Source organism: Neovison vison, chromosome 11, assembly GCF_020171115.1.
Source record: "Neovison vison isolate M4711 chromosome 11, ASM_NN_V1, whole genome shotgun sequence".
NCBI lineage: Eukaryota > Metazoa > Chordata > Mammalia > Carnivora > Mustelidae > Neogale > Neogale vison.
In genome coordinates, this window is record NC_058101.1 from 64,947,942 (window position 1) to 64,972,693 (window position 24,752).

Consider the following 24,752-nt stretch of genomic DNA (forward strand, 5'->3'; position numbering starts at 1 on the left):
GCTTTTGTGACTGTAGGAGAAAGAGCGAGCAGGGGTGGTACTCACGAGGCCTCCTCCTGTTGTCCCCTCTGTGGGCTCACTGCAGGGACAGTCGCACGGCACAGAGTGCAGGTTTGGTCTGCCCCTGAGCAATGATGGGGATGTTGCCTCTCACTTGCGCTTCTGGCCCCTGGGAACCTTCTAGAACTGCGGACCCTCAGGCCTTGGAACAAGGCCCTGAGACCAGTCAGGCAGGGCCCTGCCGCTGGCAGGCAAGCTGGTTGGGCAGCTCGGGCTGCAGCTCCTCCCACCTTGAGATTTACTCATTTCCTGCACCACGTTCCTTGTTGGGTGAGGTTCTAAATTTGCTATTATTTTGATATGAAATGGTTGGCAAACTTAAGTGGGAGAAGCAAAAGGCTATGTCAGCATGTGGCCCAGGCCAGCCGGGCTGTCCAGTGGGCAATTCTGTGCTTAAGCAGGTTTTCAGGATGTGCATCTTTCTCGGTGGTACAAAGAACTTGCCTTAGGCTTGGCTGTTTTAAAACTGTAAACGCGTGACTGACGTTATAGCATCAGACTGTCCCAAGAAGACGGCCTGTCCTCACTGGCTGCCTCTGAGCCCATCCCCGTGGGCCGTGCAGCCCATCAGTCCTCACTGTGACTGCCAGCACAGGGCCCTTGAGCTTCAACATGTCAAATTCATCCCCGCATCCCATGAAATGGGATTTTTGAGGGTTTTTCCAAATTAAAACTTACTTGAGTCCAAAAAGTTAATTCAGCCATTTAAAATAATGCCCTCTGGATGGGCCATATCCCAAGGATATGTAAAAAACAGAAACTCTACAATTTTTAGCACTTTTTACACATTCAACAAGTGGTGAACAAAGTGGTGTCACAGCTGCCCCTCGAGCTGGGGATGGCATTCTCAGGACGTGTCTGAGCTCAGCACTCCGGTGTCAGACTGGTTTTCCCTCCCAGGTGGAGTTAAACTGGCTACTAAGCAGAAGCCCCTCATACCTGCTCCCCCTGGCTGCCAGCAGCCAATCCCCAGGGACTGTGCACGTGTCTCAGGTAGTCCAGGCCACAAAGGCCCCTCAGGAGCAAATGGCGCCACCTGGTTGGTGGTGTCTGGCCCGCAGTCACGCACCCCTGGGCCCTGGGCGGGATGCGTCAGCAAATCTCACCTCCAGTGTAGAGAGGAGCTTCCCTTTTAGGGGCGATGCAGGGTGATGGGAACCCACAGTGGAGCCACAGTCCATCCCCACAGTCTCATGGGGTGCAGCCCCCACAGTGGTCATGCCCCAGCTGACAAGGAAGGGGCTACACACGTGTAGAAATTCGTTTGAAAATTCCTCATGTGGCTTTCAGTTTATAGAAGTTCCAGGAAGGTGATGCAAGACCCTTGCAGAGCTCTGATCCTGGTGGGTTTTTTCAGTGCACTACGCTGCCTGCGGTTCTGGGGCAAGTTTGTGACCAACAGACTTATTAAGACTGCTTCACAGAAAAGAGGAAAATACTTTGAAATAGTATAAATTAAATTTTTAATTATGGGAATACTACCTACATCTTTCAAAATTACAAGCAAAGTCAACCGTCTCACCTTTCTTACGTAGTAAATGAAGTAATAGTGTTGGCCTTCGGTCCCAGACATACCTCTCTACAGCACAGAGAGCAGGAGGCTGGATTTTGTCTGGTCTGTAACCGTTCACTCTCAACACCCCGTTGTGAATGAGCAACAGAGGGGGCTACAGAGTGGTGCAGACCTGTCCCCAGTCCCCTCCCCAGGGCCGTGGATGGCGACATCTGTCCCCAGCCAAGGCCCACCCGTTTTCCTCCTGCTCTCCATTCCCACGGGGAAGCTACCACGTGTGGCATGTCTGAGTGTCGAGCACAAGGCTTTGGGATTTGAGCCGAGACAGGAAAGCGGAATCCTGCTCAGTGTAGGTGGGTCTCCTCCACCAAAGTACACAAAACAGTTTCCAGAAAGTAGGAAAATAAACACATTAGGGCTTTAATCCTCTTAAATAAAATCTGAAAATTAAACATTGACATTTAAAATGTACGAAGCATGCAATCCTTGGATTTTGAGCAAGTCCGTCTTTCTACGGTAAAGACCTTCCGGTCATCAATAAGTGGCTACTAGAGATCTGAACATTTCTGCAAAAAGATGAACAAAAGGACAAGAGTGACTGATTTTGTTAAATTCAGTAACGGGCAAAATAAGCTGGTGAGACCTGTTCAGGCGCATGTGCTCACTTCCCATCTCCAGAAGGAAGCCGGAAGTCGGGTATTTTCGTTGCTAGACCGTAACGAATTACAAATGAACTTGTATGTTCTTCAGTGAGGACATGGCGAAACTTTTCTAAGCAGGAAGAACACGCTCAAGCTCTCGCCTTCCCTTCTGCACAGGAAGGTTCGGGCTGAGCGCCCGGGACCCGGGTAAGCCACAGCGCGCAGACCAAGTGGGGTTCCCGAAGGCATTGACTCATTTATGGTCCCTGGATGTCGCTAGGCTTTAATCAGCTACAGCATGATTCATGACCCTCTGGGTCCAGTCGTGTCCCGCCGGCCTGTTCTCTAAGCATGTAGAGCGATTAAAGGTGTATTAAAAATCAACGAACAGACTCCCGAATTTAAGTTCATTCACGCATCTGTGCAACCGGCTTCATTTTCTGTTCAGCCACTGGTTACTAAAGCTTTCCAACAAGGACAGAGAAAGGGTCAAAGGTATTCACAAAGATGAACCTTTCAAGAGCTACAGGAGGGGATCGCAAAGAACCCACGGGAGCCCCATGAGGCCACTAAGCTGCCTTCACCACCCCCACCAGTGCGGGTCTCAGGGTGCGCCCGTGCAGCTTGTACCCCACTTTGCTGACCAGTGCCACCGTGCCGGGCTCCTTGCCCTCCACTGGTGTGTGGAACAGGGCCTCGTGCTCGTAGGGGTCGAACCTGGCACCCACGGGGTTCAGCCGCAGCAAGCCGTGTTTGGTGAACACCTTCTGGATCTGGACCTCCGTCATCAGGAGCCCCTCATAGAGGTTCTTGAGGTGAGGATTGTCGTCTCTGACCTCCTCCTTCGGGACACTCTGCGTCGCCTTCTCCAAGATATCTGCGACCTCCAGCAAATCCTTACAGAAGCCCTGGATGCCTAAACGAAGGGAAGGACATGGTCACTTGCACTCCCATTGCCATGGGGCACCCCAAGGGCTGGAAGACCGCCGGCTGCACGCACAGCCTCCCGAACGGTGACCTTTCAAACCATTCACTTGCCGTTGGATATATTAAAAAACAAAACCCCCACAAGCCCCCCCACAACTTCTGGGTTTAGACGAGAGCTCGTTAGGCACGAAGATAAACAGCTCTTGAGGTGCAGAATCATCTCCCCATCAGCCCTTCCCTGGGCTAAGGAACTGCGCTTGCCACCCAACACCGCATCCTGCGGACATGAGGCCGGAAGGGGCTGCTGTGCTGAGTTCCCAGGATACACCTGAGCTTTAACCTTAATCTAACAAAAGAAATCACGGTAGGAGAAAAGTCCCTCAAAATTCAAGGCAGCATATTACATCGAACTGTTTGTGGTTTCAAGAGTGCTTCAGATGCTGAATGGAAGTCTGGGCCTGACCAGACACAAAGGTACCTTGTACCACAAGGCACCACCTGTGGGCAACTTCTCACAACACTTTCCCCTCCTGCTGGAAAATAAAATAAAAAACTCTCTACCTATCTGCTAAAAACACAACGTCTATTGTGGATTAAGCTTGTGCTGATTCTTTCAGGGCGGTCTGTCCTCAGGGAACATAGACACGGCATCCAAGAACTACGAGTGACAAAATTGCAGGTCCCACCTCCAAGAGGGCGCCTTCCTCAGTGCCGAGGAACAGTTATACTAAGGGACTTCATCGAGACCTGGAGAGTCAGAGGAGAGGTCTGTGAACCAAGGCCTCAAGAGTCATCCAAACATTTGAGGACTAACAGGCAGCCAGAGCACAGGAAGAGGCAGGCCCAGATGAGCTGAAGGTTCCAGATGGGGCAGCCAAATGGGTGGACGGCGTGGTCACAATGTCCAAGGTATGGTGGCACAGGTATGGTAGTTCAAGCTGCGGACTGCCCCGAAAAGGTAAGGAGCTCAGTAAATGGAGTCAAATGAGTTTTTGGGGTTCTCAATGCATGTAGAAATTATATTTATGCTGAATCTATGAGGTGTGCAATAGTATTATGTGTAAAACACACATACCTTAAAAAATACATTTTGCTCAAAGATGCTAACTATCTGAGATTCCAATGAGGTGTGGTCACAGGCCACACAAACACAGTGATAATCAAGTGTTGGAACTGCTGTGAGACTCGCTGACATGTGACAGAGACAGGAAGTTAGCAGATGCTCGTGGAAAAATGCTTGCGCGACAGAGCGTTGCCATAAACCTTCAACTGGCAAAAACCTCATCATCTGTGAAGCGTGGTAAAGCGAGGAATGACTGTATCTTATCGCTTTGGTCCAGGGTGTGGTGGTTTGAGCGCCAAAGCTGGCCAGGATCCATCCAGGTAAATGGACAGCTGGGAGGCCAGCCACTCAGTGCCCTTGGGACAGGAGAAGAGAACTTGATTCCTGCCCTTAATAAACACCAGGCAAGATCACAGGATCGTTTAGCAGAATGAGGAAGGACAGCACAGATAAAGGGAAAATGGAGTTTAAAGCACCCGTGAGACACCCAGATGAAGATGCAGGGTAAACGAAAGGACACATAGGACCAGAGCTCTGAACAAACGTCTGAGCCACAGAGAACCTGTGCGTGGGCCCGTGGGAGGGTGAGTCTCGTGGGAAGGATGTCAAGAGGAGGGGAGGCCTGACTCCAATCCCTGAAGGACCCAGACTTCTAGAGGCCAGGCAAATGAGAAGCCAACAAAGGGCGTTGCCAGGAAGAGGAATAAGCAGAATTTCAAGAAGAGACTGTTGGCTGCTGCCTGTGGATGAGACTGGATCCTGGCTTCCACCAGGCTGTGCACCTGCCTTCTGTCCTTGGGCAAAGCAGCTCATGTCTATGAGCCCAAGGTGGCTCTTCCAGAATGCGGGGTAATGGTGCCTGCCGGTCTGTACACAAGGTCCCGTGAATGCTCAAACCGTACCAACATTTAGTGCACACCAGTCGGGGGCACCGGCCTCAGCACGCCACTGTGACTTCCCAGCCTCGTGAAGACTCAATGATCTCACATGTAAAATGCAAAGGACAGTGACAAAAACATCCCAATGCTGACAGTGCAGACAGCATCTTCCATCTCTGGCCTATGCGACTGCTGAGTGAGCCACGGAAATGCCCATCCAGAGGCTGGCCTGCGGGTACCATCTGCAGGCTCAGACGACCTCAGGTTAATGGAGGTCCACGTGGGGATAGCAATGCACACACACTCCTCACCAAAGGAGTGACACCTGCCATCCTAAGTGCGGGTCACAGCTGCAGCTTTGGCTCCTTGGGGACCCCTCCCTGCTGGAGGGAACGCGCCCCGCACCACCCTACCCCGGCCTCCTCATCCTGGCCCCCGACCCGCCTGCCCCGTACTTTTCTAGGATCAGTGCAAGCAGTGTTCAAAGTTACCATATAATTTTGCCTCCTCCACCAATTTCTGGCTCCTCTGTCTCAAGTTCTCAGTGTCTGCCAAAGCTCGCTTATATTTTTCCTAAAAGAAAAAAAAAAGAGCAAAGGGGAAATGCACATAAATAAAAAAGGGAACAGATTCATAAGAAAACAAATGCAATACTAACAAATCCCAAGTCAAAGTACAAGTAACAAGTGTCATTATGTCTGGTGTTTTAGACAGCAGGCAGCGCCGCTTCCTGAGCAGAAAGAAGGTCCACCCATGTCACCATTTCCAAGCGATGATGTCAAAGGGTCACGAATCTGTACAGCCCCCAGAAAGCAGCTGGATAAGGACAAGGAAAAGTCTCATGGTTTTACGGTCTGTCTCATCGCCCCTCTAGGACGGCCTGGTCACTCGCGTAGAATTTCCAACTTCAGGGAATCCCAGAACGCTGGTTGGGGCGGACGCACCCAGAGCCCACAGCTCTGGGAGGGGTTTAGAACCACCAGCCCACTGAGTGGAGAAAATCCCCTCCGTGAATCTCGTCTTTCAACTTCTGCCCAATGGCCCCATCCCAACACTGACTGGGTACCAATCAGCAAATGCTACGCCCTCTGTTTCTCACCAACTGTCCTGCCAGGCTGCGTATCTGCGCACTTCAGCTCCAGAGCCTCTGTCCTCCACCTGTCCTCCAGTTACAGGTGATTCTAGAACAAGGCTCCCAAGGCTCAAACCTGGGTTCTGCCGATCAGTAGCTAAGCAACCTGGGGAAAGTTACCCAACCTTCCCGTGCCTCAGTCCTCATCTGAGCTCTAACAGGTGACCCACGGGTGTTGTGAAGATTAATGTAAATAAGGTGGTTGAAACAGAGCCAGTACAGAGTGTCTGATAGGAGGGTGTTTTCAATTCTTAAAGAACCTGATTTGTGCCACCTACGCCTTTTCACGTGGAGTAATGATCTGTCCTTCCAACTAGTTCACCGAACTCCTCCCTCCCTGGAAGCGCACCACAGAACCCGCCTCGGGCCCCGGCCCTTGCCTTACTGTCAGACCTTGCGTAAGTGCCAGGTGCGTGTTCCTCACTTGTAAAGACCTCCTCACATCTTAACTTGGTGTATCATCTATGCAGCATGTAAAGAGGATTCCCATGACGGAACTGGAGCCACAGAGGATTTGAATTCTAGTCCCTTCTTCAGTGGGAACTTGCTACAGGAGCCGAATGCTCATAGTTTTTGGAAAATGACCCACCTCCTCCAGCCAGACGTCCTCTGGAGAACCCCACCTGAGCTCAACAGATCACACTTCCCACAAGAGCCCACATGACCTTACCACAGTCTCCTTCAGCTGCTCTTCTAGCTTGACCTTCTCGTCCAGGAGTATCTTCTCTGGGGAAGGAGTATCTGTCTTCTGTTCTTTCTGACTCACGTCCTCTTCCAGGTTCTGGCCACTGTTCTTCTGTTTTGTAGCTGTGCACAGCAGTCGAGGAGATGGTCTAAGGCAAATGCATAGCACTGGGAATTAAGACTGGACTTTTGGCTTACAAGTCTGATGTATCAGTTTAGAAACTTGAGATAATTTAAAAATATTTGCTACTGATGTGTGAGGTGGAATGAATTTATCTTAGATCTAATAAAGCCAGACAGCATATTATGTACAGAAGGTACTAACTTATATACAACCTTCTGTGTATAAACTAGTTTGTCAATGTACCAAGGCTATGGAACTAACCTCTTCTTCCCCTTCCAAACACCTCCTTCTGTGGATGTATGGTCATCCACACCCATCACATATTGAGTGAGTAGCTCCTAGGAGAAGTGAGGTCTTGTGCTGATGTAGAGGACAAGGGCAGACTGGGCAGAGATCCTGCCCATAGGGTACTTACTTTCAAAAAAGGCATCTACAGACAGTCTGATTTTGGGTTTAAAAGTGATAAAGAAGGAATCATGCTTTAGGAGGCTCAGGGTAGAATGTTTATAACTTTGGGGAAATGGAAGACCATGAAAGGCTTTGTACAGAGGGGCTCTGAAGGATAGGTAAGAGTTACACATAAGGAGTCCACACTGGAGATAGGAAAGCAGGGGGATATATGGAGGGAAACAAGCAGCTCTAAACCCAGTACTGGAAGTACTCAAAACTTTATCCAATCTGATCCTCACATGAAAAAGGTTAAGTGATAAGCCCAAGGTCAGAAAGTTATTGATGAATGGCAGAATGGTCTTAAACTTAGACTTCTTCACCAGGACCAGATTTCTCCTCTAAGCTTAAAATCAGATTTCTTCTAAGAGTTCTTCTTCGTCTTTTTTTTTTTTTCTTTAGGATTTTATTTATTTGACAGAGAAAGAGTGACAGTGAGAGAAGGAACACAAGCAGGGGGGTGGGAGAGGGAGAAGGAGTCACCCCGAAGAGCAGGGAGCCTGATGTGGGACTTGATCCCAGGACTCTGGGATCATGACCTGAGCCGCAGGCGGATGCTTAAGGACTGAGCCACCCAGGCACCCTGCTAAGAGTTCTTCTTAATGGCACCACATTTCAATCTGAAAAGAAGTACAATCTTCTTCCTAGAATAAAGGGAACTGCCTCAAAGAACAGGAGAGCTATCAGTACACAGATTATGTGTACAAGAATGTTTAGGGCAACACAATACAGCAACAGGCTGGGGACACTGCTGAACACACTGTCACTTCCACAACCTGGAATATTCTGTGGCTGTGAACAAGAATGTCAAACTCTCACCTCTGGGATACACTACAGATGTACTGGGAGGTACGAAATGCAATTTAGAGAAGTAGACAAAGCATGAAGCCTCTCTGTCAGGACAAACCCCAGAAATCCTGTATATGTATACCTGTGTCTTAGGCCTCCAGAAGAATGGAAGGATCCATTAGTCTGCGGAGTGGAGTGCATTAAGCCTTTTATTGTATTTTATTTCTGTGATTTAAAGAAGCTGGTAATTCAACAACTGCATATGTTGTTGTGAGGCCGGTCATCTTTCTTAGCAGTGCTGATTCCTGGATATGACAGTCACAGCCTCTGTACCTATTCTGCTGCTCAGCCATGGAGGGGATGCAGCCAGGCAGTCAGAGCTTAGCCCCCTCTCAGAGTTAGGACCAGGACTCCACCTGAGTCCCCGTTTGAGCCTCTTTCCACAATCAGCTAGCTAGTCCTCAAGAACAGAAAGTTATTGCTACTTTTGTGACTGCTTTCTAACTAATTCAGATACAAAACCACAGACTACCTGAGCAACCCCGGGAATGCGGGTGCTCAAGGCTCTGTCCGCATGTGTCGCTTTCTGTAATTTCCGAGGCTGGCAATCACAGTGTGACCCCCAACCACCGGAGGTCATCCTCGCCCCACCCGCCGGGTCTCCAGGTCCTCGCGAGCCAGCGCGTCTGAAGAGAAGTCCAACTTCGGCTCTGCCCGGCTGCTACCCAACGTTTGGCCCGAGCAGCTTCTCCGTGAAGTACACGGTTCGGAGCCGTTCCTCCGGCCAAGGCGACGCTAAGACTTGCCAAATTACCTTTCGAGCTAGGACTTCGAATGGCAGAGGCCGCCGGCTAAAAGAACGGGGAGGGCCCTGGACGGTCCACCTAAACTGCTCCCTCCATGGCGGGGCGGCCCTCGCAGCGCTTCTGGCCTGCACTCCGAAAGGAACCGGGCCCAGGTTCGGAACGAGCCCGAACGCCTGGCAGACCAAGCCTGGCGCTGCCCGAGCACGCGCACCCGCGCGCGACCTGGCCTTGGGCGGCCCGCCAGATCCCGGGCGCGAGCGCGCGTGGGCCGGTACGCTGGGCAGCTCAGCCCCAGCAGCGGGCCAGGCCCCGGGCGGGGGGTCCGCGTGCCGCGTTGGCGAACCGCGGGGCCCACGACGCCCCTCTCCGGGCCGGACCCCCGGCGCGGCCTCGGTCTGCGTGGAAGCCGCACTGAGGACATCGTCCTTCTTCCGCCACGGGCAGCCGAGCGCTCCTTACCTGAGAGACAGGTAAGCTGGGAGACTTTGCCGCGCCAGCCTCACACACCGAGCCGCCATGACTGCCGCCGCCGCCGCCGCCACTGCGCACGCACTGGGCATGCGCTTAGCCCGCTGGCCCGCCCCCTAGGGGGCGTGGCCACTCGCGATGACTCTCTGCCTTCGTCCCCGCCCAAACACTTCCCTTCAGCCAGTCCGTAACTGCTTCTCCTCTGATGGACAGACAATAGTAACCAATACTATGGGCCGCTTGAGAGCACGCCCCGCCAACCCCCCTCACCCGCCGCGGCTCTCCGCTCTTTCCCTCCTGGTGGGCGGGGTTGGAGGCTTCCGGGGCTCGGAAGGTGAGGAGGTGAAAGGTGGAGGGAATCGTGGGAGGAGAAGCTCGCGGGCGGGGCACGGTCCAGGAAGAACCAATGGGGACAAAGCGTGGGGGGGCGGGGCGCCGGAAGTGCGGCTCTCGGCCCGGGAGACTCGCGTCCGGCCGACCCTTCGGCGCTTGCGCCGCATTTCGCTGTGGGAGCGCGTTGTGCAAGCTCCGTGTGCGCGCTGGGCCTGTGCGGCCTTTCGGGACGCCCGGCGCGGTGAGAGGCCGGGTGCCGGGTCGGGTCCGCGGTGGGGACCGAGGGGGGCTCCTGTCAGAGCCGGGGCGGGAACCCAGGGGCGGATGGGCCCGCGTGGACGCTGGAGGGTGGATGGAGACGCGGGCAGACGCTGGTTCTCTGCGCTGTGCCCTCGCTTCTCCGAGTAAAACACACACTGTGGCGAGGAGCTCGGCGCCTAGGGGGCTCTGGGACACAGCTGAAGGTCATGAACCCAAGTGGCAACGGCCACTGCAGCTCGATCACAGGCCCCAAGGCCGAGGTACTAACCCTCGGCTGCCGTCCGTCTGGCGAGGGCCCCGGAACTCTGACCCGGCTCTTGCTCCAGCGCGCCTGGCCGCAACCCCGTGGGCCCCTTGCCGCCTGGGCGGCAGGGGCTGGAGCTGTGGCTTCCGTGAGGGGCAGGGCTGCCCGCACGTCACGTCGGGGAGGACCAACTCTTCTCCGCGCGCAGAAGTAGTGACGGTGTTGAACGGTAGTCTGCGACACCTGCCGGGGGAGGCCAGCCGCCAGATCTGGGATGGGGGCTGTTCTGGGGAGAATGACCCAGTTTATTAATTAAGGGGCTGGAGGAAAAGAAAAAAAGGAGGACTGTCTGACAATTAAAGCTTAAAGGAAAAGAAAAAAAGGAGGACTGTCTGACAATTAAAGCTTAAAAGACACAATTAAATGGATGTGAGGACCTTATGTGGATCATGATGGGAAAAACCAACTGCACAAAAGACATTTGTGACACGGTGAGGGGAAATTTGGATACAAACAGAATGGTAAAGGAGGTCGTGACACTTGTTACAGAGAGAGAACGGCGTAGTGGTTAGGTCAAAATGCCCCATTTGTTGAGGAATGCAAACGGAGTATTTACACTATATTGCCATACTGTTTGGAATTTGCCTTATAAATACTCCTGTAAAAAAAAAAGATAGAAAATGGCAAAATGTTGAAAATGGTTGAGGCTGGATGGTGAATACCGTCCAAATTGTAACTCTTCTTTGGTATATTTGAAATTTACTATAATAAATAAGCATGATAATGCCCTTGTTTCTCACTGGCTTTGGGCAAGCCACAATCCTTGATCTGCTCACCTGTAAAACTGAGATCATTTCTTTAAAAAGATTTTTTAATTTTTTGTTTGAGAGAGAAGCAGCACACAAGCAGGGGAAGAGGCAGAAGGAGAGGGAGAAACAGGCTCCCTGCTGAGCAGGGAACCCGATGCGGGGCTCAATCCCAGGACCCTGGACCATGACCTGAGCCAAAGGGACATGCTTAACCGACTGAGCCACCCAGGCACCCAAAAACTTGGATTATATTTATTGTGAAGTTTAAAGAACAAATACTCATTTTCTAATGTACTTGGGCTCAGAGGGAGTCTGGGCACCCCAAATAGCTTACAGTGCAGCATGAGGACAGTCAGGAGAGAGTTATAGCCACCAGGTCCCATGTCGCGATGTGAGGCCACGCTGGGGACAGTGACCCACCAGCTGGTCCAGGCTTGCCAGGAAGCCATAATCCTTTTTTTTTTTTTTTTCCCATCTGGAAATGTTTATTTGAACTGACAGCATCGGTACATAGTGCAAACCTCTCTTTGGTAATGAACGGATTACAACGAACACAGAAGGCACCCGGCTGTCGGCTACAGTCGGAAAGTAAACAAATATGTACATTCGCTTCGTGAGGCTGTGATCCCCCCGCAGTGGCCGCAGAGGGTCCCTCGGGGCCCTGCCCACCGCTCGGACACCCCGTGTCCATAATCCTGACCAGTGTCTCACCTCTTGCAATCTCCCTGAACAGGGATCTACCTGTGCTGCCACCTCGTGGCCACACTGGAAACTTCCAAAAGGGAGCTGGGGTGTCCCATACGAAAGGGTCATTTTGCCACTGCTCTTGGGAACCTGCTCAGGTAGTTCGTTCCTTGAGGTCTTCATGAACTTGGTGCAAGTCCTCTCCACATGGAGAGGAAGCTGCTTGTATGGGAAGACTCCTGGATCAGCCCACCGATCACACTTCACAAAGAGTGTGGGTGGCCCTTGGTGGGGATGCAGGAAAAGCAAGTTCAGCAGTGCATGGTGCCCCTGACAAGGAGGGGATGATGTTTAAGAAGGTGTCCCTGGATGAAGGTTCTGCAGATGGCTCAAAGGCAAGCAGGCCATGCGTGTGACCCTCCTAACAGCAGAGTGCTGGTGGCTGCCAGGCTCTGGGTGGATGTCGTTTTGGGTCAGCACACAATAAGGTGATGAAGGGCCAGAGCCCGCCAGGTTGGGTCACTTGTTTCAGGTCTCGAAGGCAGAAAAAGGCAGAACTTTCCCTTGTTTTCCTCAACTAATCTCAGCTTCCACCTGACGCTCAGAGGGGAAGCCAGCAGCATGTGTCCGTCTCCCCAGAGTGTTGGCTGCCACCACAAACTGCATTATTACTGTCCCTCAGCGCAGATATGGGTTTTCCTCCTTTAATCCAACTCTGAAATAAGCCAATTTAAAAAATGGGAGGGGCATCTGGGTGGCTCAGTTGGTTAAACGTTGGACTCTTGATTTCAGCTCCGGTCATGATCTCAAGATTGTGGGATCGAGTCCTGCACCGGGTTCCTCACTGAGCATGGAGTCTGCTTAAGGTTCTCTTTTTCCCCTCCCTCTGCCCTTCCCCTGCTTTCCCTCTCTCTCTCTCTAAAAAAAAGAGGGGGCATAATGGGTGTGGTAGACAGAATTCTAAAGCTGGGCCTCAAGATTACCATCCTCTGATTATCCAATCCAACACAAATCCCAGTGCTGATCTGAAGGCACTTTGCAGATGTAATGAAAAGCCCAAGGCAGTTGGCCTTCATGGAGATTATCTGCTGGGCTTAACTTTGATAAGTATAGAGGTTCCTCCAGCAAGCCACCTCAGAGAGCTTCCAAGTGTGAGAACGTGGCTACAGCCACTTTGGAGATGGAAGGGTTGTGGGAGAGGGACAGGAGTGTGTGGCCTCCGGGAGCAGAGGGTGGCCTTTAGTTGATGGTCAGCAAAGAAATGAAGATCTCTGACTTTCTGTTGCCAGGAGCCGGACTCCACCAGCAACCTAAAGGAGCCCCCTGGGAGCCCAGCCTGCCAGCACCTGCCACTGTGAGACCTGGAGGGGCACTGAGGCCCTGAAGAATCCCGTGAGGTGGGCCTTACATTTCCTGGCTTTATTGGATCATGTTTTGGATCTCAGCACATGGAATAGATTGATCCTAGCCCCTGCTCCCTTTGTCAGCACCTCCGCTCATTCTTGTCCCACTTTGGATAATTGCTTTGTTTGGTGGCCGACTCCTCTGCCAAGGGGAAACCAGGGTTCCCAGGCTGGGAGACTTGCCTGGATGAGGGACCTGATGTCTAGCAGCAGATCTCACCCCAACTCGTCTCTGGCATACTGGCTTTAAGCAGGAAGGATGTTCTTGGTAAGAAAATGCCACAAGAAGGGGCCACAGATGTTCCTGTTGAAATTACCTTTGCAAAAAGAGTCCCATCTGTTGCACAGGGAGACAAGAATAGAACAGAACTCACAGCATGTCCTTGAGAACTTTGGAAAGACAGCAGTTAGATCCAGCTGTTCCAGGTGTGGTCAAGGGCCCTCCATGGGCGCAGTTTTCTCTTCCGAAGAGCTGGGAAGACAGAGGCCCTGGCTTGCCGGAAGGATGGGGAAGGAGGGAGGAGGCGGCAAGCCCCTCGCACCCTGGGGAGAGCTTATGAAGCCTGTGGACATGAGAGATAATTGAATGTAAGGCTGATTAAATTGTTCCCCACCAGCCCCCTGTGTTTCGAGCCCTTCTTTGTGTTGGTAGACAGTCATCATTGGCCAGAAAAAAGTCAGAACCATGAAAAGCGCTGTGGGAGAGGATTGGCAGGAGGGATGGTTTCTCACTAGAAAAATAACGGAGATTATTACAGAGGCGTTGGAGGGCACGAATGGTAGGGAACCCCCAGCGCATCAGCCTTCTCCTACCTTCTGCAGCTCTTGAATCCCCATGATGAAGCTGGGTTCTTTGTTTTTCCTTGGTTCTGCGCTTGGATGGGTCCTGAGCCCAGAACCAGAACCAGAGCCAGAGGCATCTCGAGGTGATGGCTGTGATCTTGCAGAACCTCAGTGTACTGGTGTGAGGTGGGGCTCTCCCCTGAGTAATGAGGCTAGGGACACTCGTGGTATCGTGAGGAGCACGTGGCTGTGCTGTCCATCCCCCAGACAATGACCTGTAGCCACCGGAAGCAGTGGATGCCCCTGCCTAAGCCCTCCTGGGGTTAGGGAACCAAGAAACGGTCGCCAAAGCCAAAGACGCTAATTTCCCTCTATACAAATGTCCAGGGGATGGGCAGTCCACAGCTCCCAGGCTGGCTCTGTGGTCCCAGGTTATCCGGGGCCCAGACCTCTTCCCACTTGGGGCTCTGCCCTCCCCCAGTGGTGGCGCTCGCCCTCCCTATGAAGATGGAGCTCCGGCCATCACAGCAGCATCTCCAACATTCAACCCACAGAGCTGGGGGAAGAGAAAAGCCACATCGTAGCAATCTTCAGGGAAGTTCTGTGCAGGGGGGCTGTGAGCTGGGTAGCAGGGTCACTGTGTGCCCAGCCTGCCAGCTCACCCTTTCACATTCTGTTCTGCCCTGGCCTCCACTTGCATTCCCCAATTGGACTGCTTTTCTCTTAGATGTGAAAACTTGGAAAACACCTTCTCCAAAGGGAGTTTCCAAAACGAAAGATGTTCCTTCCAGAAACAAAGCCAGTGATCTGAGGCCATAGGAAAGCAGACCAGAGGTTGGCCACTGCCAGGGACCCTGGGGAGGTGCCCAGCCATGCCCCTGCCACGTAAATCCCCTCTCCTGCCACAGCTCCGTCTGCCCACACCCTGAGCCGCAAAACAGCATCCAGAGAGCTCCACTTGGTACTACAGATGGATGGTGCTGGGCTTTGTTTCTGGAATAAACAGCATCTGAATAGGAAGCAAATGCACTTCGGTCCGGAATCTGCCCCAAAATTGGGTTTCAAAACATGCATAATGTTTTCAAGATGACTCCTGTTGCTGGTGCTGCTGGTGATGGGGGAAGGGGATCTGCTTTGCTTGTCCTCTCTCAGGACCTTGTCTGAAGTCCCTTCCTACCTCGTTCCAGGGGACTGACCAGCAGAGACACAGGAAGTGGGGCTGGAGACACAGATCCCCATCCCAGAGCCTAACCCCCCCCGGCCCCAGAAGCCCTTTCTTCACTCCTGAGACACGCCAGCACCCATCCCCGCGTGAGGAGCCAAGTTCGGAGTGGCTTTGTTTGCTTAGGTTGCTTTGCATTGGTCTTCCGTCACTTACTGCTAAGGTGGTCACCACAGTGTCCCTTCCTAGTCACGTCAGGGACAGATGTCGCCGTAACCCCAGTGGACAGAGAAGGGGGCTGTTCGGTGTCCAGGGTGCAGGTCCTACTGTCTCACACTCTGGACCTCAAACTCTTTCCAGCACCTACTGTTCCGATCTCCAGGAAGTCCCTCGTGGTCCCTGCACTGTGGCTGTTTTGCCACTACCTCGATGAACAAGGGGCCCAGGCTTAAGTCAGAGCTGTGTCTGTGTTTTCCGGCTCTGGGAGCCTCAATCCCCGTGTTATTTCATTTTCAGATATAATGGACATCTGACCCCCACTGTGATTTTGCTGTCCCTGTCACCCCAAGGTCCTTTCCCCAATGTGCTCATGCTGGGCTTTTATTCCAGCAGAGTGTAGCGGGCACTCAGAGTGTGAGCGAGTCCTAACGTCCGTCTGACCATGAGACTGTGGGCCTCCCTGATGTAAAACCTCCAGCCCGCCCCCAACCATGAGTGCATCACTTGGGAGCATCAGGGCCTCTGTTACCCCACCTCCCAGCGGCTCGGAGGCAGAGTGCGTGAAGCCCAGGACGGAGGCTGGACACCAGGCCTCAGCCTTGCCCTTCCTCCCCTCCCCCCGGAGAACTATTGAGTTACCCTGAGTTTTCCTCCAGAAATCCGTGGCGGGAAGTTTTGGTTTCTACCAACTTATTAGACCATCAGGTAAGATGCAAGTGCGTCATCCTAAAGACTTCTGAAGTCAGCATTTCTGGGTGAGAAATGGTCCCTGGGGATCTTTCCCCGAAGGTATCGAGAGCAGGAACCCGGCGATGTCTGTAGACTCATGTCCGTGACAGCACTGTCCCCAGGAGCTGAGAGGTCGGAAGTAATCCTCAGGCCCTCAGAAGGAGGGATGGACACATGGTGTGGCCCATCTGTGCAACGCGATGTCATTCAGCCTTAACAAAGAAGAAGATTCCGACACCTGCTGCAATGCGGATAAGACTTGAAAGCCTTGTTCTCCTTGAAATAAGCCAGACAACAAAAGGTTTGGATTGGGAGACAGGGTCTCTACAGGGTAATTAAGGTAAAATGAGGTCATCAGGGTAGGCCTCAGCTGCCATCCAGGTGTCCTTACAGAGAGGGGCCATTTGGACACACAGGTGCACGGGGAGATGCAGAGATCTGTAGTTCGTCTCTGAGCCTGAGAGGTCGGAGGATGCTGGTAAACCCCGGAGGCTGGGGGAGAGGCAGGGAACGGATTCTCCGCCAAGGCCCCAGAAGGAGCCAACCCTGCCGAGACCTTGACCTTGGGCTGCCAGCCTCCAGAACTATGAGACTGTAAATTCCTATTGTGTAAGCAAGCCAGTCCATGGTACACTGTTACATCCCTAGGAAACTCAGATGGTGGCTGGTTTATGACAACAGACATGATTTCTTGTTACTACATCTGTGTTCAAAATTCTCTCTTCTTTGAAGGGCGCCTGCTCGTATCAGAGTAGAGCCCCCTTGACTCCATTATAGCCTCAGCTTCACTAATTACATCTGCAAAGCCTTCATTCCCACAAAGGTCTCATTGACGGGCCCTGGAGTTTAGGACATCAACATGCCTTTCGATGGGATACCCCTTAACCCCTGACAGTCTGCCCTCTGGTACCCCAAATTCATGTCTTCTCAGGCCAAGTATATTCACGTTATCCTGAGAGCCCCCCAAAGTCTTAACCATTCCAGCATTGAAATACCATCAGGTCGGACTCAGATCTTGACTCCTCTCTGTGTCTGAGGCCTGCACGGGGGACATACTCAGGGAACTCGGGGAACACTGGACAGGATCCCTGAGGCTGGAGGGAAGCCCAAGGCAGAAACTTGTGATCAGAATAAAAGATACTACTGACCTTCCATCAAGATGCTCGTAACACTGTTGTGATTATTTACCTAAAGTTACCTGAAAAACCTCACAAGATTGCATTTTTGTAAAATAAAGGGAAACTCTTTTTACTTTTTTGTTTCTTGTGGCAGAGACTTCACATCTGTCCCCCAGGACAAACAGGTCTTTTGTCTTCTCAGAGCTCAGGACCTGTCTCTTCTGGCTGGGCCTCTTCCTCTTCTCTCTCCCAACGGCTGGGCTCGCTGGGGTCCTTCCCATTGCTCGCCCTTGGAAGGAGCCCCAATCTCTTCTCCTTTATCATGTGCTGTGCATGCTGAGGCGAGGCCTGGCCACTTCTTTACTTTAGGGGAACAACAAAGGAAACGGGCCATTCAAATGCAGGCCGCCATCCCAGATGGTGGGAAGGGAGGGAACAGAAAGAGAAGGTTCTGGAAGGAAGAGCACACAATGCATGCGAAGCAGTTGTTGGGGAAGCCAGCAAGAAGACGGGCTAGATGTCTGTTTCTGCCTGTACAAGATGTACTCTCTGGAGGGGCAATGGTCTTCGTGGAAGGGGGCAGCGCCCCTGGTTTCCAGGGCAACACTCTCCTGACTCTCTGGGCCTCCGTTTCCTCATCTGTGAAACAGGATGAGAAGAACCCACGAAGACGTCACACAGTTGCTGTGGTTCATTCGTCATGTGCTGAGCCATTTCAGGGCCCAGGTGGGTATCAGACACAGGGAGGCCGCCATAGGAGGAAAGCAAGGCTCTCAGTCTGTGGTGAATAGCCATAGTTATCAGTCCACCTTGTGCCTTTCAAGTCAAGCTTGCATCGTGAACTAGGGCTTGTGGGTAGAAGGGAGGGATTTGGGACCCCCATAAAGAACGTGATCACTGTAGATAGTGAGCTTGCTGTCAGCAGAGGAAATCAAGCAGCTGCTTGCTGCCCTGGCAATTACAACCAAGGTGATGCGGCTCGTGATGAGGATGTGGAGGGGTCAGGTGACAAAGGGGTCACCTGGATCTGACTCTAATTCTACCCCAAAGTAATGGGGGTCTGGAGAGCCACATGGGCAGACCTTCGGAGTCATCAGGAGGCAGGTAGGTTTTGCGGGGGGGGGGCAGGTGGCAGTGGCCTGCAGGGCCCCCTGGAGGGAGAAGAGGCTGCCTTTAGGCTGGGGGGAGGCAGTCCTGGTAGCCTGGTGATGCCTGTTGCCATGGTGGGAGGGGGTGACAGCCCCTGAGACTGTTCCCAGAGGGAAGGACTAAACCGTGTGTTCCACTGGATGGTGGGGTCCTTGAAGGTAGGGATGGGGGTCTTCTGTGTTCATTTCTATATCCCTAACAGGAGAGGGCTGGGCCCACGTGAGGTCTTGGGCGTGGTTCTCTGTGATAGAATCATAGCTAGAACCTTGTGATGGCCAGTTTTCTGGTTCAGCGTGGCTGGGCTCAGGGATGCCGCAGAGGTGGTGGAACATTCTGGGTGCTTCTGCGAGGGCATCTCCAGAAGAGATGAACGTTGCCAGCAGGTGTGCGCTCCCCCATGTGGGGGGTTCCACCCTGTCCACTGGGGGCCAGAAGAGGACACACCAGTGTAGACAGGTGAATTCGCTCTCTGTGCTTGAGCTGAGACCTCCAACCCGGGCCCCGGAGCGCGCACGAATCCCCAGGGTGTGCAAATCCTCAGGGACAGCTGCAGGTGGAAAGTGCTGTGGGGGGGATAGAGCTGTGGGTGGGGAATTGGGACCTGCATTCCCGGCTGGCCCTGTCTCTGACTCACTGTGTGATGAGCATGGCGTCTGTTTCTCTCTGGTCCTGTTTCCTGTGCTCTAAAACACGGCCCTGGCTTACATGCTGGTTGGAGCCCATTGTCGCTCTTGACAACACACGAGCCCCCAGCATGGTAGGGTAGACCCTAACCCTGGGAGGCTCTCACCTCAGTCCTCCACCCAGCCTGCCAGCTCCTCCAGGACTTAGCAGCTGATGCCACCCCCTCCTGATGTGTCCTCCTCTGGGGGAGGGGCCTCTGGCCCACTCTGACCAGTCTCCCTCCTGCTCATGGGAAGAGAGCTCATGGGCGAGGTCATGGGCGAGGCTATTAGGGACCCCACATTCTTCTCTGGGCCCCGTGGCCAAGGCCTGCCCATGCTGGGGAGGCTCAGGATTCAGTGTCTGGAGATCTATTGGCCGACAGATAGAAACCACGTTTTCCAAAATCAACTTCCCCAGCCATAAAGGGAATATTCTGGTTTCTCATTGGGGTTTTCCTGGCTTCTCTCCTTGTTCAGAATGGAGAGGAGCCATTAGCTGGCAGGGCCCCTGCAGATGTCTGATCACGCAGTTCCTCCTTGGCTGCGTCCAGGCGGCTCTCTGCTGCTGCCAGGATCAATTCATGTGCCAGGAAGACTGGCCCCGGGGACCCCTGCCCTCAGTCCCCCAGCCCCCATAAGCACACCGAACATCTTGCACACCCTCCGTTGTCTAGAGTCTCAGCCTAGAACATTCCTTCTTTTTCTCCTGAACTCCCTGCCCACAAGTCCTTTTGCCGGGCTAATAGCTATCTTTTGACTCATGCTCTAAGCTAGCTGTCACCTCCTCCAGGAAGCTTTCCTGGATTGCCCCAAGCTACTTTACCCTTCCTCCATCAGGGCCCTGGCCATACTGGGAGGTCTTTGCTCTTGTCTGGGCTGAGGATGAGGGCTGGGCTTGTTTCCTCTCAGGGCTGTTGAGCAGGACAGAGTGACCAGAGATAGCAGCTGCTCTGGGAAGTCTGAAGGCACTGTTTCTCCCACCATCCTTCCGCCATCACTGTTCCCTTCTGGTCCCTTCCTTCACTTTTCGGATTCCCCCATGCACTGGGTTAGAGATAGCACTGCAAGGAGGCCTCCTTCTGGGCCCCTGACACCTCCTCCTGGAGGCCAGGCTTCTCTGTGGGCTGCCCCCGCCTCCAGTTCCCTGTGTCTGCCTTGATTTACTGGACATGTCGGGCCTGCTTGCCAGGTGTCTGGCCTTGTCTGGAAGTAAGGGTCTACTTCCAGGTGATAAATGGGGCTCCCTGGGTCTGGGCCCCCAGCGAGTGCTCCTGGGCACTGCTGTTTTCCCCAACTCTGCTGAGCTCAGCCAAGAGAGATGATTTAAATAAGTTGTCCCCGATTTTTCTTTGTTCGTTCCTGGAAATATCTTGAACACACTATTTGTGTTTTGAAAAAAAATCAGTGCAACAAATGGCATTCAGTATGCTCTGTTGCCGGGAAGGCCGGAATCCTTTCTGTCCCTGCGTTTCTATTCCTGCGGAGAGGGAGGGCATCTTTGGCAGATAGGTCCCCACAGGAGAATGCTGGAGGCGTTTGGAATTTGTCCTCACAGAACTGGGAGGAGCAGGGGCTCCAATCACTTTGTGTGACCAGGGGAAATCTGTGTCCCTTGCAAAACTCTAATTGTGGAAACTTGTGTGAGGAGCTTTGCATGCAGCTTGGGGCCCCGAGCCGAGGGCTCCACCTGGAAGGCCTGGGATCTCCGGCCGTGCCCCCGGTGCCAGTCTGGCTTCCAGCTGCTCACACCTGCGTCTCTTTGCCCAGCTAGCTGTCTACGTGCACAGTGGCTGCGAATGGGAATCAGGCCATCCCCGGGCCCGCCCTGACCCAGTAGCTGTGTGACCCGCCAGCCCCTTGCCCGGCGCTGCTGTGGGCCCTGGCGCTGGAGGTCAGCCTGCTTTGGCCTTCAACGTCTGACCATGCGTGGGTGAGACCATTGGAACAGCAGTTTGTAAGGGAGAGACCTTCCCCCCAGAGTCATCCATCACCGGTAGGGCCTGCCCCCTTTGTGGGCTCGTTCCCCAGCTAGCCCCATCTACACAACTATCTTTTTTCCACCTTCTCCCTCCCCACCCCTCCTTGCCCCTGGTGTCCTGACCTCCAGCCCCCTCAGACTGGCCTCCAGGGCCTTCACAGTTTATGGCGCTCTGGGTTTGCTGTCCGAGGGAAACACCCATTCCTTTTGCTTGGGTGCCTTACTCGTCCTTTAAGATGTGGTTCTGGCACTACCCCCTCCACGAAGCCCTCCTGGGCACCCCGTCTATGGGTCACGTGCCTCTTGGGCCTCCCCAGACCACAGTACTTCTCTGGTCCAGCCCCACCAACCTTCATCAGTGTTGTCTTGTTGCATTTCTGTTTCTACTGGCTTGAGCTGCAGCTGCTGCTGCTGTTTCTTTTTTTTTTTTTTTTTTTTAAGATTTTATTTATTTATTTGACAGAGAGATACACAGCGAGCGAGCAGGGGGATTGGGAGAGGGAGAAGCAGGCTTCCTGCCAAGTAGGGAGCCCGATGCGGGACCCTGGGATCGTGACCTGAGCCAAAGGCAGACGCTTATGACTGAGCCACCAGGCACCCCTGGCCTGAGCTCCTTGAGGATGGCTCTCAGCACAGACGAGATGCCTAGTGTACTAAGTTTTTATGGAGAGAACAGATCGTGGATAGCTGGATGGATGGATGGATGGATGGATGGACAGTGAATGGATAAATGATGGCTGAGTGGTTGGTGGATGGAAGGATGGATGGATGAATGAATGGACAGAGGGATGCATGGATGGATGCTTGACTGTATGGATGAATGGATAGAAGGATGCTTGAAACCACATTTCTGAGCAAATATGCTATCTTTCGTCTCAAGTTTGCATCCTGTCTATCTGAGCCATCCCATACTTCCCCTATTTCAGCCCCCCTCTTCCTTCGAACACCCAAGTCGGGGTTTCCTGGGGGCTTTCCTGGACAGGCAAGTCCTCTTCGCTGGCTGTCCCAGGAGGCCCTGTTCTGCAGGCCTGGAGTTAGCAGGGTGGGCAGGCAGGGGTGCTGGTGGACTCCTGTACTGTTAGCCCCTGTGTTTGGTGACCCACTGAGTCTGGGGGTGCAGGAGAGACAGTGAGGAGGCCGGCTCAGCCCATTTTATTTTAAACATGCTGTTTCTTTCTAATGGCAGCCCTGGGGTCTTGGGACAGGCATATGAGTGGAATGGTCATTACGTTGGAGCAGTAGAGGGAGATGATGGAAACAGGAGGGAGGCCAGGAAGGAGGAAAGAAGGAAGCACCATGACATGGACACAGGGAGGACCTCTCAGTCCCTGGGGATACCAGACAGCACATGCACAATGGACATTCAGCTGGGAAAGCCCTTGGCATCACCCATCCCCTGGCCACGTGTACGGAGAAAGAGCTTAGAGAAGTGTGGCCTGGAAACCTGCCCAGCTGCCTGGGGGCCAGGAGGTCGGATTGTCCAGACCCAGCTTTCAAGTGGTTACAGAGAACATCTCTGCCATGCTCCCTTCCCCTGGCCCCCAGGCTCATCCTTGACCCATGGCTGTAAGAGATGAATCAGATCTAAGTCTTCAGAACATCTCCCTCCCTACCTCTCTTCTCCCTCTCTTTAAAGCTATGGGAGATACTAAAAAAGCACCTTCTGAATTTCCAGGGCTTGCAAGGGGCTGCCAAGGCTCTGGGAAACAAATGGATGGCAATGATCCGTCAGCCCAACTGAGGATGGTCTGAGGATGGAATCAGCCTCTGCCTCCTCCCTGACTTCCCACCAAAGATAGAATCTGGCCCCAGGAGGATCCCAAGGGGGTTGGGCACCAAGGCTTTCCTCAGTGGGGTGCTCATGGGCTGAGACTGCCAGCTTTCCCTGGCCCTAGGTGCCTGGGAAAGGCCATATTGCTCCATGGGGAGGGACCATGAACACCACAGGAAAGTATTATCCTTCCCAGCCTCCGTGCCCCTGGGTCTGGTTGCAGGTGGACTGAGGGGTGGCCAGGAGGTAGACAGAGGCCCACAGAATGTCCTAGAGCCAGTTCACAGTGTGGACAGGAGCATGGGCTGTGACCACATCCCCTGGTGGTTCTTTAAGGCTGGGCGGGGACACCTTCCCCCTTCCCTCCTCCCTGCATCACAGAGTGAATGGTGCAGTGGGATAGCTCTGGGAGCCCCTCCTTGTCTGCCACTTAGCTCCCTGAGCCCTATGTCCTCTTCTCCATATGGGATTATGTTTCCAGTTTAGCGAATTGATGTTATTGCGACCAAGGGCTGCCCAACCCCAGGGGCCTGAAGCAAAGGTTGATTCCTGTTCATATCCCATGCCCCTCGTAGGCCAGCTGACAGCTATGTGTGAAGTCTTTCTCATCCTGTGTCTCAGCTCGGGTTCCCCAAAAGTTGGCCTTGAGATAAAGTTTTTTTGTTTTTTGTTTTTTGTTTTTTTTTTTTTGGTGTGCCTTTTCATTTATTACAGGTTCCAGCTTTTACTCTTTTGCCACAGTATTACAGGGCTCCCAGGGCTTTCCACGAGTTACATGTATATTCTTTTTTTTTTTTTTAATTTTTTTTTCCAATTTATTTATTTTCAGAAAAACAGTATTCATTATTTTTTCACCACAGATAAAGTTTTGACCTTGGTCGTCACCTGCCTAAACCCTTCCAGGCCTCTCGCCTGCCTGCTCCCTCAATGCCAGGCGCATGGGAGAGCCTTGGGCTCTGCCCCAGGAACCCTTCCCCGCCCCCTTCCCGCCAGATGGGAACCAGCCCCTCTGTGCGGGGCTCTGGCCGGCCTTGCTTGCCCATGAGAGGTGGTGCAGTGGCATGGGGCTGAGACGGGGGGCTTCGGAGCTGGGCTGCTGGCACCCGGACCCCAGCTCTGCAGGAGGTGGAGCTGAGACTTGTCTGCTCCCCTGGTGTGGCCAGAGCCCAGGGAGCCTGTGGGAAGGAGGAGGGACTGTGTTGTTCACATTGGGGCATCCCTGCAGGACTGTCGCGGGAGGATGGGATCCCCCACCCCCACCCCTGCGACCGCACTGGGCTCACTTCATTCTCCTGCCGCCATCGCAAACCAGTACTTTTGAGGACAACTTGCTTTTGCCTCAAAGGACTAGCAGTTAGTGGTGGATGTACAAAGCCCCTGCTGAGGTGCTCTGCCCAGTCTCTCCTGGGTCAATACCATGCTGACCATCACCCCCCCATCTTGCCCTCTCCCCGGGCTTTGTCCCACTTTCCCCACCCCTCTTTACTTTCCATATTTATTTAAGCCCTGATTTTGGTGTTCGGGGTCCGGGGTCCAGGGGTAAAGACACAGCTCTGCCCCTAGACTGTGGTCTTCCAGGACAGCGAGTCACAGAGAAGTCGTCCCCACTGGCTTCTGACGCAGACACTGCGTGGTGTGATGTGCCGGTGAGAGTGGACTGTGGAGGCTGGGAAGGGAGGGGAGAGGCGGGAGGGGGCGGGGAGAGGCCTGGCTCAGGGAATTTGGAAGGACTGGTGCTCAGCGGGGTCCAGGCTCTGCTGAAAGTGGGTCGCAGACCCTGGGTTATGCCAGATTCATCCCATACTGGTTGGATGGGAACCTAAGTCTCATCTCATCTCATCCCCTTATCTCCTGTGTGCCTCCGGGGGTCATTCTGAAGGTCAAAGAAACCAGTGGGCGGCTAAGGTCTCTC

At 53.3% G+C, this 24,752-nt stretch overlaps 1 protein-coding gene and 1 long non-coding RNA gene across 4 annotated transcripts; one reads left to right on the forward strand and one right to left on the reverse strand.

Moving 5' to 3' along the window:
• Positions 1–1,506: 1,506 nt before the first annotated feature.
• GRPEL1 (GrpE like 1, mitochondrial) lies at positions 1,507–9,610 on the reverse strand. Its single transcript, XM_044267840.1, has 4 exons — positions 9,524–9,610; positions 6,885–7,047; positions 5,574–5,655; positions 1,507–3,130 (listed from the first exon to the last, which is right to left on the reverse strand). The coding sequence occupies exons 1-4, from the start codon at positions 9,580–9,582 to the stop codon at positions 2,784–2,786; spliced, it is 651 nt and encodes a 216-aa protein (XP_044123775.1). The 5' UTR covers positions 9,583–9,610; the 3' UTR covers positions 1,507–2,783.
• Positions 9,611–10,003: 393 nt separating this feature from the next.
• On the forward strand, positions 10,004–13,884 carry LOC122919073. Of its 3 annotated transcripts, none has more exons than XR_006386736.1 (2): positions 10,004–10,106; positions 13,153–13,884. It is a non-coding gene; the product is annotated as an uncharacterized LOC122919073 (long non-coding RNA). The 3 variants fall into 3 exon arrangements; XR_006386738.1 differs by lacking the exon at positions 10,004–10,106 and adding an exon at positions 10,154–10,861; XR_006386737.1 differs by lacking the exon at positions 10,004–10,106 and adding an exon at positions 12,690–12,729.
• The last annotated feature ends 10,868 nt before the right edge of the window (positions 13,885–24,752 follow it).